We start from the raw sequence: 16,191 nt of genomic DNA, 5'->3' as shown, positions 1-16,191 counted from the left end.
CTGACTTTCGCAAATCTTAGCAAAACAAAAACTCGGCAATATGATTTTATTCTGTTCACAAACTATTTCCTTTATTTTCTAGTTACCCTTTAATTTCAATAGAGCTTAAAGGTAAATTTTTCTACATAAATCAATTGAAAGTATTTTACATAATTAATCTTAGCCATGTTTAAATTATTTCCCTTTTTTGTAGTACGAATGGCAGCAGAATCTGCTAGCTACGTCTGATTTTTTTTTTTTTGTTTGTTGATAAATCTGCAGCTGGGAGCTCTGAACTATCAAGTTCAATTTCACCAAAAAATTATAAACTATATTTTAAATCAACAAAATCGTACATTTTGTGAAACTTTCAATGGAATTAACTTCATATATTAGAAAACGTGTTTCGTGACACCTGTGCTTATTCCTTTGAATCCTTATCGATTTAATTAAATTTTTAAACACATTTTCGGTAAGATTTTCTTTTGTCATAATCGGTTCTTCCCTGCATTTAGATTTTCTGCTCTTTGCATAGAATCAGAAAATTATGCTGAAAAATTTTCTTTCCTTTTTTTTTTCTATTTTTTTTTACCTTATTTATTTTTTTTTAATGCAAGTATACTTTATGGTAATTAATTTAGGTTTTGTTGAGAACCTTTATTTTGCAGTGTAGGGTCTGTTGGGGTAGTTTTGATATAAAATGACCTTCTTTGAACTTTCTAGTTCTGTTACAAGTTTACTAGACTTTTCTTTCCTTCCCCCCCCCCCCCTTTTTCTCGTGTTAGCTTAGCATTTTGACTTTCTAGAGTAGTTTTCTACAATTTCGCATTTTTAGACCCATTTGCGAAAAATGATAATATAAGTTTCACTATATCCAAATTACCCCGTGGATGGGAGAATTTGGGTATAGTAATGGCTTGTGAGCAAAGCATGGTTTTAATAACTAACTTACTCAATGTTTTCAAACTTTGGTTTTATGTATAGGTGTAAAAGAAATAATGAGGTAGTATGAATATTAACTTTCACAAGTATTCAGATAGATTTCAGGCTGAAAATGCTGCAAAAATAAAACAATGACAAATCGTTTATTAATGGGAAGTAGTTTTTCGTTATGGAACATTTAAGCACGTTTGAAAAATCTTCCAACACACTTTTAGCGTATATAGCCTTGGGTAGTGAGGATAAACTAAAATGCCTATTTTTGTAGTCCTATAAAATTATTATTTATCCTTCCGATTAATAAAATGTAATGTACCCAAATAACCACATGTTTTCAAATGATCAATTATACATGAAAACTAATTATGGTAAATGTTTCAATTCAATGACAAGTTAAAGTAAACGTATGCAATGTCTATAAATCTAAATTAAGAAAACACAGAGTGGCAGGTAATTAGCAGCACCATTTGGAAGTAGTTGATTTGTCTTGCAGAGCCATCTCCAAAAAGCTGAACTTATTTTTTTATTAATTTCAATAAAAGTGTTAGCAAAATTTTGTCACTATATAATCATAAGTAAGGATGATGTTTATAACTGAATTTTTGTAGGTGTATCAAATGATTAATTTCCAAATTATTTTTAATGAAATAAAATTTATTCCAAAATTATCCCTACTCAAATACCCCCCCCCCCCAGGGGCGGCAAATAGGGGGGTCAAGAGGGGGCAGTCGCACCCCCAAATTTTTTGAGAGGAGTGATAAAAAATGAGCAACTTCAATTTATGTAAATCGCAAAACAATGTTCATGAAAAAAGAGTCTTGCTGGTTGATGAAACTTGACACATTTCCAAACATAAGCGAGTGTTTTCCGTTTTTTGAATGATTTATTAGAAACTCGTCAATCCTTTACCGGTCGTTTCAGAATAGAAAAAACTGATGAAGAATCATGGTTAATTTTAACTAAAGAGGTATTTTCCTCATATAGGTTAAATATTTCATTCTTGTGTGCTCTGTGTAATTATGGTTACGAGGCACGTGCAGTGGTGTAGCTGCATGATTTTCACAATAAAATGCCTTGGTATTTTACATTAATTGTTACGCTCATATTTTAAGTGTGTCGATTTAATGAGTGTTCACCACCATTTTCTTTTTCCAGAAACACATTTCAGCTATTAAATGCATAGTATGATTTCATTTTATACTTCTTAAAAATACATACTATTTTTGAAAAAAATATCTCACATCAAAAAAATCTTTTCGGGGGGGGGGGGGGCTTTAACTATTTAATCTCGGAGTGACACAAAAGGGTCTTCAAGAGACAACACAAGATGGTCTTTAAAACCATAAAGACCCTCCTCAATAATTTCAAACAAGTGATTTTGGAAAACAACTCTTTCAATAATGAAAAAGCTACTGTTCTTTAACATGTCTTCGTTTGAATGCTTATTTGCTTTGTTTGTATTGTGGAGAGTTTTTGAACAATGCCTTACTCTATCAAAACATCTTCAATCAGCTAAACTTAATTTTTGGAACGTTTAAGCTTCAGTTCAAGCTACAATTGAAACTATTAATAAATTTCACGCAGATGTAAATTTCAACCAAGCGTGGATCATTTCAAAAAAATTTCTTACTTCAAGATAATTTTTAAAAAACTGCAAAGAATATTCAAATGACTTTAGAAGAGGTGACCAAAATGCATATTGATTTAACATATTGTATAAAATAATAGAATCAGTTTCTAATAAAATTAGCACAAGATTTGATGATAAATATTTTAGTGTTGTTAGCTCTCTGTTATCTGGATTGGATATTGAAAACAAAAAATAAAATGTTTCAATTATGAGTAAAATTTATAGCATGAGGCAAGAAGAATTGTTTAGACTAGACTGTTCAATGATGAAAAATGAAGACCATAACAATTTTTAAAGTTACCAGGGTGATTTTAACGAGTAAGATGTTAAATGTATGTTTTCATACGTAATTTTGTTACTTCAATTATTTTTCAACTATTCCAATCAGTTCAGCTAGTTGAAAAAAAAATATTTTCGTGTCTGAGGAAAATAGAGAATTATTTTCGAGGTACAATAGGGACAAAAAAAAAACCTTACTTAAAAAAAAAAAAGCTTGACACTGGGCATTGCTGGATTAGTAACCAGATTTCCTGTTCTTCCGTATTTTAAAGATCAAGCATCAAAACTTTATTAAAAGATGAAAACTAATATCAAGATACTTTGTATCATAACATTTTATAAAATAAATTACAAATTTTGTCACAAAAATTTAAATTGCTTTAAACACTAATTTTTATTAATTCTAAACCCATATCATGATTACTTGCTGTTAGCCAATATGTGTTTTGTTCCATACTGAGGTAATTCATATTTAAGAAACTCGACCCCCCAAATGAAATGCTGAAATGCCGCCCCTGCCCCCCCCCATCTATTTTTCTTTTGAAATTGAGATTTAAAATTTTTATTAATGTTGTTCTTTTTAGATGCATTACCTCTGCAGTTGTTAATTGCTTCCAGTCATATGTTTATCATGCATGTTGTTGCAACATTGTTTGGAGGATATATTGCTTCTTCTTTGATTCTGTTTAAATTTCCCAATCTAATTCACAAGAAGAAAAAGCTCAAGTTTTTGTGTACTCACATTAGCCATAGGGGTGGTAAAGTATAAAAATATGTTATTTATTTATTTATTTAATGTTTTTCAAATGAAATTTTACATGCAATTTATTTTTTTCTTGTTTCTATTCATGTTGTTAATTTAGTTGTAACAGAAACCTTAGATTCAGCTTATAACTTTTTTACCAAATGAATTAAATTATTTTTTTCCATATGTAGATAAAAAATATATCAATAGATGGTATAAGAAAATTTGGTATGATTGCATTATATCAGCCCTTAAGTTTACTTACAATCTTAAGGTTACAACGAATGCAGTTATACTTTCCTCTAGTTTGTGTAGTGCAAAAATAATGATATTTTGAAACATTATAACAGCATAAAAATACCACAAATAACAATGAGGACTGCTCACATTTGTTTTGGGATTAGAAGAACACCATGGGCAATGCAAGAAAATTAATTTGAGGTAGCGAAAAGCAAAGGGATGTAAGCCAGAATAAAAAATTAAGCCAGGTAATCTGCCAATGGTAGGAGAACTACATGTCTGGACAGGTTAAGTAAAAACTCTTAATTAGTACCGAAAACAATTTCTGTGGGAAAATATCCTGTTAAACCATGGGGGAAAGGTCTCAGCCCTCCCCCCTCCCTTAAAATTTTGCATTTGGGAGTCCATGAGCCTGGATCTATAAATTTTGTATCCCCCCCCCCCCCCGCAACTAAATCTGTATGGCCCCTCTCCAGAGGCCAGCAGTGTATTAAGTCTTAGTGCTAGTTTTTTTTCTTTTATTTCAATTTCTTGGACCACTGGGCCTTTTAAGAACGCACTGCGGGTTCCGGGCCTTTGTACAGTAGAACATCAGAAACCTGAATGCACTCTTATGAAAAATAACCCACAATAAACTGCTCGACAATTGTTAAAAAACACATACATTTTGTGAAATAAATAATTTCATTTTATGATTAACAAGCAGTACCCGCATGGCTTGCCCATAGTAGAAAATTAAAAGATCATTTGGTTCGCCTGTATGTTTACAAATAATGGATGATGAATTTATTTCTCGCCAATGTGCTATGTTAATTTGCTTGCCCATGTTTTGGTAGTTTGCTCGTCCATGTTTTGGTAGTTTGCTCGTCCATGTTTTGGTAGTTTGCTTGTCCATGTTATGATAATTTGCTCGGTAAAATGGGATTAAAATTGGAATAGAAAAAGAATAAAATCGAATTTTCAAAAAATCACTTCGATGTGCACACCCCCATGCTACAAACTACTTTTGTACCAAATTTCCTAAATATTAGACGAATGGTCCATGCGTTATGTGCATCACAGACATTCGGACCGAGATCCAGACTTTCAGCTTTATTTTTAGAGGGGAAGAAGTAAAATTTCTGATTTATCTCCTGCAATAACTGTATATATTCAGCACCATGCTAAACTCTGTACCTCAGCCAGAAGGACATAGATCCAAAAGCTGCAATTTTCTGTTGAAGCCTATCTCACATAGGCCATCTGAAGGTAATTGTTAAAAAAAAAATATTTTTATTTTTTTACCAGGGGAAAAAAAGAGTGCCCGTCACATCCTTTGCATGCGCCAGAAAAATGTTTTTCTTCTCTACTGTAAAATTATCATAATGTCACTTATGTTCTTCTGGCTCTGAGGTACAGAACTAATGAGTGAAAATTGGCCCTTTTCAAAGTACAAACTATAATTTTTTTTCACTTGACTCAATTAGTTATTTTTCAATGTTTTTATTTTTTATAGATAATTTTTATAAATGTTAAGTAATTCTTATAGATGAGTGCAAAGTTATCATTTGAAGTAGTTATAACTAGGCGTGTCAGATTTCTAAAATGTTCAACCTAGACACTGGAATACCTCCCCCCCCCCCTCCGTTTACGAGTATTCGAAAACCCTTGGCTGGTTTTTAGAGTGTTGTAGAGGATAGTTAATTCTCAACGCTATGAATAAATGGTTATTAATTATGAACCCAAAACCAGGGGTAGTAATAAATAACACAAGCAGATAAATTTAAACATTTTATTTCTTACATGTTAATATTTATTAGTTTCTTCAGTAAGAAGAAATACTCTGAATGAAGAATTAAAACTTGAACAATATTTACATTTATTTTTCATTCTCTAGGACTTTTTTTGGAAAGACTTTCTTGGTTTTAATCTTATAGAATAACCCTCACACGCTGATCTGATATTAATTTTACAAGATTGTATTTCAAATGACAAAGTAATTATCCCAAATAATCCTTCACAATTGTTATTTTAAGACTCTTTTGATCATCTGTAATCCAATTTATCTTAAATTGGGACTTGAAGTAAACCTGCCGGGACACTAGGATTTTATCTGAAAACCAGGATGTCTGGCAAGCCTAGTTATAACCAAAAGGTAGCCCTTTTTAGCCTACTTTCCCAGTAAAAGTCAGAGAAAGAAGAAAAAAGCATGAAAAAAGGCTTAATGCATCTTAAAAATATTGCAAAATACAAAAAAATTCAAAAATAAATAAAATAGCTAAATAAATATCAAAAAATTAAAAATTGGAAAATAGGGTATTCGGATGGAAAAAAATGTTGTCGATCTGTCTGTCCCCCCTAACAACTTTTGAATGAATAGTCCGATTCAAACACATTTTTTTCAGTAAGTTACTGCCCTATGGCCAGGGCTAATATCTTTTTGATTTGAACAAATATCCGTTCAATTTTGAACATTTCAAATCCCTTAACAATAGCACCTACGGGAAAACTGGAAGTCAATATAGATTCCGAACTTAAAGGGGGATTTACTTCAAATAAATTTTGTTGGAAACAGCTCTTGACAAACTCCAGACTCCGACTCCAAGAGTTTTGCGGCACCTGACTCCAGCTCCAACACTTGGGCCCAAAAGTTACTCGGGGACTCGGACTCCCCGATTTTGACTCTGACTTCGTAGCTGTGGCAAAAATGTATACACAGAGGAAAAATGAGACTCTGACTCTTCAAAATTCGACTCTGACTCCTTTATCCCAAAAAAAAAGTCAGACTCCGACTCTTCAAACATTGTCAGAGTTGCGGACTTAAAGGGAAAATGGCTAATTCCAGTTCCGAATCTTTGAATTAAAAACCTTTGGCTACTGAATCTGACTCTTTTGTTGTAAAATGAGATTGACTCCGACTCCGAAGCCATGGTTTTTACCAAAAAACAATTATTCCTAATATTTTTTTTTCATTTTCACTCTAAAGTTTTAATTTATGTGTTCAGTTTTTGGCGGATAAATTCAGAGTTTTTTTTATATTTCTACATAAAGATATGCACAGACTTTTTTTTGACAATGAAAATTATTTCTTTAAGTTGACATTTTATTGCTTTTATTTATTCTTGAAAGTACATCAATTTATTTAAAAAAAAATTTTAGCAACAGAAGAAAAACAATTTTTTTTGTTGATATGTATTTATTTTAACGAGCTTATTAATTTAAATTCTTTTTTGTTTTCTTTTTGAAAGGGTTTAATGGGGGTTGGGACTTTTTTATGAATTGTAAAATCTGCTTTGAACAATATTCAATTTTTTACAGCTACTTGGTATTGGCCAAGTACCGGATTAAAATTTGGCTGAGTACCGAGTACTTGGCAAATTGGCTAGTAGGCCAAGTATCAAGTAGTTACCGAGTGCTCCATACATCTCTCTTCAAATTATTATTTTTGTTTCTAAACAAATATATTTTGTTCTTTATCAACAATATTTTTCTTTTATGGGAACCTTGATTCGGGATAAATTTTGGATTCTTTTTGTTAAAAAAAACAGATGAGTATTGAATAACTTACTTTTATTTCTCATAAATGTTACATGCCCAAGCAATGCCAGGTGATTTTGATAGGGTATATAATTTTAAGTTGCTAGAAGTAATCTCACTCAACACTTCTGTTAAGAAATGCATTTTGAAAGTATATTTTGCTGTTTTTTTATTATTTTTTTTACTGTTACTTTTTGCTTATAATGTTATATTTTCCATGAACTTTAGGAGCTGGAGAATCACTAGAAAATACAATACCAGCTTTTGAGAAGTGAGTTTTAGATTTTTATTCTTTCAAGCATTCAGTGATTAGAAAAACTACTTTTTTTCGTAGCGAACTACAACTACTTATTCACAAATGTAGTTAATTACAACTACTTTTTTTTAAATGTAGCAAGTAAAACTACTTTTGAAAAGTAGTCACTACTTTGCTACCCTCTTATGTCAAAACAATTATGAAAAAATATCATCTAATTTGAAAAACAACAACCCGTGCCGACATGCGTCTGAAAGTATTAACCAGTACTTGTATGCTAGGCCAAATCAAATCGAAAAAAATTTTAGAAACTCGAAATTTCTGTTGATCGAACTTTACCCCTGTATCCCACTTCCCACATGTACCACAAAAATATTTATTCATATTATATAAGTATTTAGATTTCCCACACTTGGGCATAAAATTTAAAATTATCTCCAAAAATTTGATTTTTTTCTGTTTATCTTTTTACAAAAATTACATATAATTTTAAATAAAGTATCAAGTTCAAAAATTATTAGCAAACACATTTTAAGATTAACGTTTGCATACGAATAATAAAAGTAATGTATTAAAAAAGGAAAAATTTAACGTAACCTTGAAAAGATCCATATCTTTGAGTACCATGTGGGAAATTTAAATATTGCAGGAGAGCAAAGCCAATTGAGTAAACCCACCAGTATTGGCCAGTGCTTCAGTAGTGGCCATTACTGAAGCACTAGCTACTACTAGAGTAGAAATTACTTTGCGTAAAGTAAAGACCTAGCTTTCTTTACTGTTTTATTTTTCAGCTTGATAATTTTGTAAAATTTACCTTACATTTTTAAAAATATGTATCGAAAAAAATCAATTTTTTGAAGAAAATTATAAAATTCAGGCCATATGGGAGATACCTAAATATTTTAAAATTTGAATAAATGTTTTTGTGGTGCATCCGGGGTATAGGGGCAATGTTTTATCAAGAGAAATTTCAAGTTTCCAAAAAAGTTTTTTTTTTATTTGGCCTAGTATTACAAGTGCTGGTTCACTTTCTTACAAAAGTTGGCACCACTTGCTGTTGTTCAAATTATATGAAACGTTTTTTCACAATTGTTTTGACGTAAAAGGAAAAATATAAGAGGGTGTGCAACTTGAAAAATCAACTGTTGATTTCTTTGGGAAACCCTAATACACACTCACACCGAGGAGGATTAAACAAAAAAAAGGTTTAGATTGATGAATTAGCTCATCTGTACATGAAATATTACTAAGATATATGTATTATTTCTTTTTTCTTCCCCCCCCCCCCCAAAAAAAAAATGTGCATAATTGCACTCTTAAAAATACTGTAATGCCCGTATTAATTGTAAGCCGGCTGGGGCAGTTCAATATCATCCTCTTCTATAACATTTACAGTACCTTCTTTATTTGGTGAATACTGTAAAAGTACTTATTTTCCCGAGACTTCAATTTTTGGGTGCCCGTCGTAATCACAAAAATTTAAGCCTCCCGAAATATTTTTGTTTTTCAACTCTCAGTCTTCATATAAAATTCACAAAATTTTCAACTAGCAAAATCACTGAATCATTTTCACGAAAATAAATGCTTTCACAGTGTTGGAACAATAGTTTCTTTGAAATTTAAAACGTTTCTCCACGGGACATTCTCGGCAGCCAGAAAAAACAAAGGAATTGATAATTTGGTGGATATCGCTAGTTCATATAGTCAAGATCTATTCAATACAAATATTGCCAAAAAATGAAATTTACGATAGCAAACGAACTAATGGTGTCAAACAGATGGACTGTATGGTGTCAAAATGATATGCCTGATGTCAGCTCGTATTTTTATGAATCGTTTTTCTCATTGCATCTGCTGATGTACCTTGTGTAAAATTTGCGCCAGTCAAATTCATTTGAACCTTGATTCTTTTTTTTAAAAGTTTCTTTAAAAGTAGTTTCCAGAAATCACTACAAACTACTATTTTTTTGTATCGAACTACTCACTGCACTACCTTTTTAAAAATTAGTGCGCTACAGTACAAACTACTAAAAATTAGCACTGCAGTAGCGTCGCTACTTGTAGCGTGCTACTTCCAACCACAGGCTTTATTACTTGTAAATTTTATTTTTCTAGAAGCCTGTGGATTTGGATTAACTCCTTTTTCAAAAACCCATGTTGTCTACCTTATATAGGTGTTTTATTAATTTTTAATTTGATATTCCAAAATAATAATAACAATAATAATATTAAAAAAATGTAGTTCATTAAAAAAATTGTACATAAATTGTTTTGAAGAGCATAGTTTTTTACTTCCTTTTACAAAAAAGGAGGTATTGTATTAGCAAAAAATTTTCACTCAAAAATCGACCTTAATTTCCATTTTGCTCACCCCTGAATGAATGTTAAGTTTTTTTTCGACTCAACCACACGTGGATAAGTGCCTAAGAACGTATAGACGCACGAAATAACCATTTTCAGAATTCCCGAGGAAAAAAACAACGAGTTTTCTCGTTGCGTCTGTATGTACGTGCGTATGTATGTCGCATAACTCAAGAATTGAATGTCCTAGAAAGTTGAAATTTGGTACATGGACTCCTACTGGGTCCAGTTGTGCACCTCCCTTTTTTGGTTGCATTCAGATGCTCCAAAGGGGGTCTTTTGCCCCTTTTTTGGGGAAATCATTGTTAATTTCGATGTAAACTCAAGTGGTGTTGTAATTTGGCGGACACTTGGTGATATATCGCCAAGTTTTGTCGGGGTTTTTTAAAAAAAATCCGGTTTTAATTTGGCCACTGTTGGTGATATTTAGAGAGTAAACTATTGAATCACTTTAAAACTGCTAATAATGAGAAAATGACATTAAATTGGAGTAAAAGGAAGTCATGTGATGCACACATCAGCTCGTTTTCTTTGGAACAAACATACTGTTATAATTATTATGTATTGTATTTTTCTTTTAAGATTAGAAAAGCAAAGAATGTGAGTTAATATAATTTTCAGTTATTGAAAAACTAAATAAATAAATCTTGGATGTTTCTTAGGAATGCAAATTTCTGTTTTACCAGTGCAAAAAAGTCTACCAAACGGCAGTTGCTCATCCAAACAGCAATTACTTGACCAAAATGGTACTCTGCCTAGAACAAATTTATGCTCAGACAGAAATGACCCAAAAGTTTTTTATATCTCTATCAGGAGAATGTTGTGCTACAAACACTTAGCTGATTGAAAATGTTCTGCAAAGCCATAAAGACATAATGAAATGCGAAGCCTTGAACAGTAGTACATATTCCTTCTTGACAAGGTTTTAAGAAAAGAACATGATTTATTTCTCAAGCATAGGCGGTCTCATACAAGTGGGAAAGGGGGGGAACTGCCCCCTCACTTTTAAAAGTAAAAGAGCTTTGCCCCTCCACTTTTCTAAGCTAAAAATTTACAATCAATCAAGAAATGATAAAATTGTTCTATTTACGTGTTTTAAGAAAGAAGAATTGAGGAAATAAGTACAGTTTTTAAAAGTTTTCTCAAGTTATTATTTCATAACAAGTGAAATCTAGCTTTTAATTCGAAGAAAGGATTCTTCTGTGGACATCTGTTCTGATTTTTTAGATAGTATCCTGAATTTTTTAGAGGTTATTTAATAAATGATGACGTTAAATTCATTTTTTAAAAAAGTCTGCTGTGGAGACACCGCCCACCTAACCTGCTCCCCCCTTGCATTTTATACAAATACAAAAGTGACAACCAGCAACAGGCTCTGGGTCCAGCTAGACTGGTCCTAATCAATTTACAATCCCCAGTGAAGATCAATGGCCCTCTTAAAACTATCTACACCCTTGCTCATTACCACCTCTTCCGGTAAACTGTTCCAAGGTTCCACTACTCTGCTAAAATAATAATTTTTCCTAACATCCATGTTAGCCTGAGATTTAAATAGCTTAAAACAATGACCCCTTGTCCTGTTTTCAGTACTAAACTTCAGCCCCGTAACATCTTTCATTTTGATAAATTTAAACAACTGATTCATGTCCCGTCGGTCTCTTCTTTGCTCAAGACTACATTTTTAGTCTTCTAAGCCTGGAATCATAGTCTAAGTGAGAAAGTCCATTTATTAGCCTTGTAGCCCGTCTTTGAACCCTTTCCAATACATTAATATCTTAAGATAAGGAGCCCAAAACTGAACAGCATACTCCAAATGAGGTCTTACCAAATTTCTATATAAGGGCAGAAGAACTTCTTTAGATTTGTTTGAAATGGATCTATTGATAAACCGAAGCCTCTTATTGGCTTTGTTACTAGCAATGCTGCACTGTTGGCTAAACTTTAAATCCTGACTTATTAAGACCCCCAGATCAGTAACTTTGTCTGCCTGACTAATGACTGAACCTTGCAAATAATAACTTGTACACTTACTTCCATCCCCTAAATGTAGCACTTGACATTTCCCAACATTAACAGCCATACCCCATTTATCAGCCCACTCCGTAATATGATCTAGATCCTCTTGCAGCTGATTTGCTTGTTCTTCATTTTCTACAGTCCCCATAACTTTGACATCATCAGCAAAACAATTCATGTTCCCAGAAATATTTTTGTGAATATCGTTCATAAAGACAATGAACAAAACAGGCTCTGACACTGATCCTTGATTAACCCCGCTTAAGACCTCACTCCAATTAGAATAATTTCCCCTTACAACTACCCTTTGTTTCCTTCCGGTCAGCCAGTTTTTTACCCAAATGAAAGTTTTCCCACCTATTCCTATATCAGCTAATTTGCTAAGTAGAGCAACATGCGGTACCTTATCGAAAGCTTTTTGAAAATCAATGTAAACAACATCTACAGGCTTCTTATTGTCCAAAGCCATGGTAACTTTGTCATAGAAATGTAATAAATTAGTTGCACAAGATTTACCTTTCCTGAAACCGTACTGAAAACTAGTCAATAGATTATTAGTCTCTAGAAAATTTACGATCTTAATTTTTATCAATGTTTCAAAAATTTTGCAAACCACCGAAGTTAGACTCACAGGTCTATAATTTCCGGCATTCCCTTTAGACCCTTTCTTGAAGAGCGGTGTAATGTTAGCCAGCTTCCAGTCCTCTGGCTTTCTTTAAACCCTCCCCCCTTTTTCGGCACCAGCCACAAAATGTTCTCAAGTACGTCTTTTGATGCTCCTAATCTTTAAGTTGATCATAGTTTTAGCTGCAAATTTTCAGAAGTAATGCTGTTTGGTTTGGGGCATATTTTCCCCATTTAAGAAGGTTTGTAGCAATACTTTAGGAATAATAAACCAAAGAATAGCTTCAACGCAAGGGTATTTCTTTGAAGAAGATATTATTCCCATCCGTATATTTGAACAACTACATTGTATTTGATACTTTCTTCAAACCTTCTTGTTTATTCAAAACTAGGCTATAAAAAAAGCTATTTCATAAGCTGCTGCGAACAGTGTATCCATAATTTTAAAACAATAGTTCTTAAATTCAATATGAAGGTTGGCATGGCTTTTTGTCCACTCTTTAAACTTAAATCAAAACACTGTAGGATGAAATCGTATGTTTCACATCTTTGAATCAAAAACCTTATCATTTATGCTTATTTTTGTTATTGTTTCTAATATTGCCTTTTCATGCTTACAGAGTTGTATTTCTGCTAACAAATGCAAAAATGTTTTATTAATTTTTGCACTACTTTCAAAATATATTCATTCAAAATAGCTGGCAACAAGCTTCAAAAATTATGATGAATGATTGATTAACCTTGAATGATTTATATTTTTAATCCCTGATTTATGATGCACCTGTGTTTTCAATTAGTCGTAATTTTGGAAATTTGATTTTGAATCAGTTTTGTTTAATTATACATTTTCTTTTAAATTTTCTTGTATAAAATGCTTAAGAGATCATTTTAAATTTACTTTTAATTGATTGAAACAATACTATGTTTTACTTACAATAAACCTATGATTATAAAAAAAGAAAACAATCAGTACTGCAAGTATGAAAGTTACTCTAGCAATGACTTTAAGCATGTGTTTTGATTTAATGTATTTATTAATTAAAAAAATTTCTTTATTTTAGTGCTATTAAACAAGGAACAGATATGTTAGAAGTAGATTTACATCTAACCAAGGATGGAAAAGTAGTTGTGTCACATGACAATAACTTACTTCGTGTCACTGGTGTTAATGTGAACATATCAGATTCCAATTATCAGGTATCTTGAATGGATTTGATTTATGATAACACACATTGGGGTATATAGCTATTCTCAGTGGAGAAGCTTTTACCTCTAATAATCCACATCCATTTTCCATATTTTATTTCCAGCACAATACACATGAATGATATACATTACATAGGAATGAAAGAACACCCAGGGCTACAGGCGGGAATCGAACCTGAGCCTCTCTGATCACAAAGCAGTTGGCGAAACCATATGGCCACCAAGGGCCACTGGAATGGAATAAATTATTTATTGCGATTCCTTTTTGGTAGATTGTGCAGTCAGGGTTGGGGTTCTTTCTGGCTCCTTAAAAGTTTCATACAGTACTACCTCAATATCGCATATCTCTTGGGACGGGGAAAAAAATTCGAGATATCGAGTTTTTTGAGTTATTAAGGTTTTAAAAAAATAACTCTCACAATCACACACACATATGCTATTTGCATTTATATATGTACTATGAGACCACTTTGAATTACGATTAATAAAGTAGTCTTGAATATTTTACTAGATTTGAAATTTTATAATTGTCAAAAGTGCGCAGAAAGAGATTTTGAAATGAACAGCAATTTCAACTTGGTTTTTCACCTAAAATGTGTGTAAAAATTCTTATCTTCAACTAATAACTCCCCACATTCAATAACTTTTCAGCAGCCATTTTGTAGGAGTTAAAAAAGCAGAATGATGAAAATGAGGAATGCATTTTCCGTTTTTATTTGAAAGCTGACTGGCAAAAAAATCAACCCCCTTTCATCAAAATGGACAACATGTTCGAGAGAAATGCACAAAGATTCTAAACTCTGGGGAAAACACAGCACCCCTTTCATACCAATCCTCCCGTATTATCTTGCTTCAATCCCCTAATCACAAAGTTTCCAAGAAGAGAGATGAAAACTGGTCACTGGAACTGGTTTTACTACAAAAATTGCCAAAGAAAAACAACAACTGAAACTTGCTTCTGTGCAAAAATTTCGACATATCAAGAGTTTCGAAAAATAAATTTCGAGATAACTATGGAAAATACATAGGGGTTTTTATAGAAAATGCAGAGGAAAAATATTTTTTCGAGGCATCAAGGGTTTCGAGATGAGGAGGCTCGAGATATCAAGGTTCGACTGTAGTTAAAAAAGAGTTTACAAATTAAGAAGGCTCCTTTGGAAACCTCTTGAATTTTCCTATACTCATCTTGTTTTAAATAGAAAAAAAAGAAAACGAGCTGATGTGTGCATCACATGACTTCCTTTTACGCCAATTTAATGATAATAGCGCCTTGGAGCAAGCAAGGAAACACTAAATATTTTCACCTTTAGTTTCTTGCGAACTGAAGCAAAAAAAGTTTTACACAGATTCATTTGTTATTAATGTGATTCAGTGGATAACTCTTTAAATTATAAATTAAAAAAAAAATCGCCAAATATTTCGCCAAGTTGGTGACAAAACTTGGCGGCTAAAAGCTTGTCGATATATCGCCAAGTGCTTGACAAGTTATAACATCACTTTAGTTAGCACTGAAAATAACAATGATTTCTCCCAAAAAAGGTGTAAAAGACCCCCTTAGGAACATCCGAATGCAGCCAAAAGGGAAGGTACTCAACTAAACCCCACTAGGAGTGTACGTACCAAATTTCAACTTTCTAGGATATACCGTTTTTGAGTTATGCAAGATACATATGTACATACAGATGTCACGAGAAAAATCATTGTAATTAACTGGGGGATTGTCAAAACGGATATTTCGGGTGTCTGTACGTTCCTGGGCATATATCCACCTGTCATATTTTTATCATCATATCATATATTTTTAGACGTTTTCAATAAACATTTTGTGGGAAAACTTCCTAAACTTTTTCTTTTACAAAAACATTTAAAAGTAATGTTTTTCGATGATCATATTTTAGATTTCCATCCTTATATTTTTATTTATTGAAATACAATAGATCTCTAATTAAAGTTTTGTTTTACTTTCATTTCTACCTTTGAGCTTTTAACTACTAGTGTAATGATGCAACTCTTCATTACAATCCTATAAATCCCTTTCTTTCACTTTCCCTTTTATCTTTTCTTTTGTTAGAAAAATATTTCTGCGGCCCATGTATTTTTCTCTACATTGCTGTGGTTTTCGACATAACATTTTCACTAAAAAAATAAGAAATATAAATGTATGTGAGGCCTTAGCTATTAAAATTTATTTTTCCAGTCATTTTTTAAAAATATAACATGCAATCAGTTTCTACAACCTCCTGAATACCTTTTTGTTCTTTAAAAAATGTTTGAAACCTAGGTTTCGGCCATCCTTAGTTAGGTTTTTCCATCGGCCATGGGCCATTTGAAATTGAAAATAATCGGCAATCTGCCATCTTTGTACCATCGACCCATCGATCGCGCCCTATAAATTACAAT

At 32.2% G+C, this 16,191-nt stretch overlaps 1 protein-coding gene across 1 annotated transcript in view; it reads left to right on the top strand.

Annotated features, from left to right (window-relative positions):
- LOC129221436 (lysophospholipase D GDPD1-like) overlaps nucleotides 1-16,191 on the top strand; it is a 97,217-nt gene that overhangs the window by 48,912 nt on the left and 32,114 nt on the right. Inside the window, exons 3-5 of the mRNA XM_054855954.1 lie at nucleotides 3,412-3,585; nucleotides 7,557-7,599; nucleotides 13,647-13,782. Coding sequence (XP_054711929.1) covers nucleotides 3,412-3,585; nucleotides 7,557-7,599; nucleotides 13,647-13,782 — 353 coding nt within the window. The remainder of the gene's footprint in view (nucleotides 1-3,411; nucleotides 3,586-7,556; nucleotides 7,600-13,646; nucleotides 13,783-16,191) is intronic.

The sequence above is a fragment of the Uloborus diversus genome, chromosome 1 (genome assembly GCF_026930045.1).
Source record: "Uloborus diversus isolate 005 chromosome 1, Udiv.v.3.1, whole genome shotgun sequence".
NCBI classification, from domain to species: Eukaryota; Metazoa; Arthropoda; class Arachnida; order Araneae; family Uloboridae; genus Uloborus; species Uloborus diversus.
The sequence above is the reverse complement of the archived record's forward strand: the minus strand, read 5'-3'. Positions and strand labels throughout refer to the sequence as shown.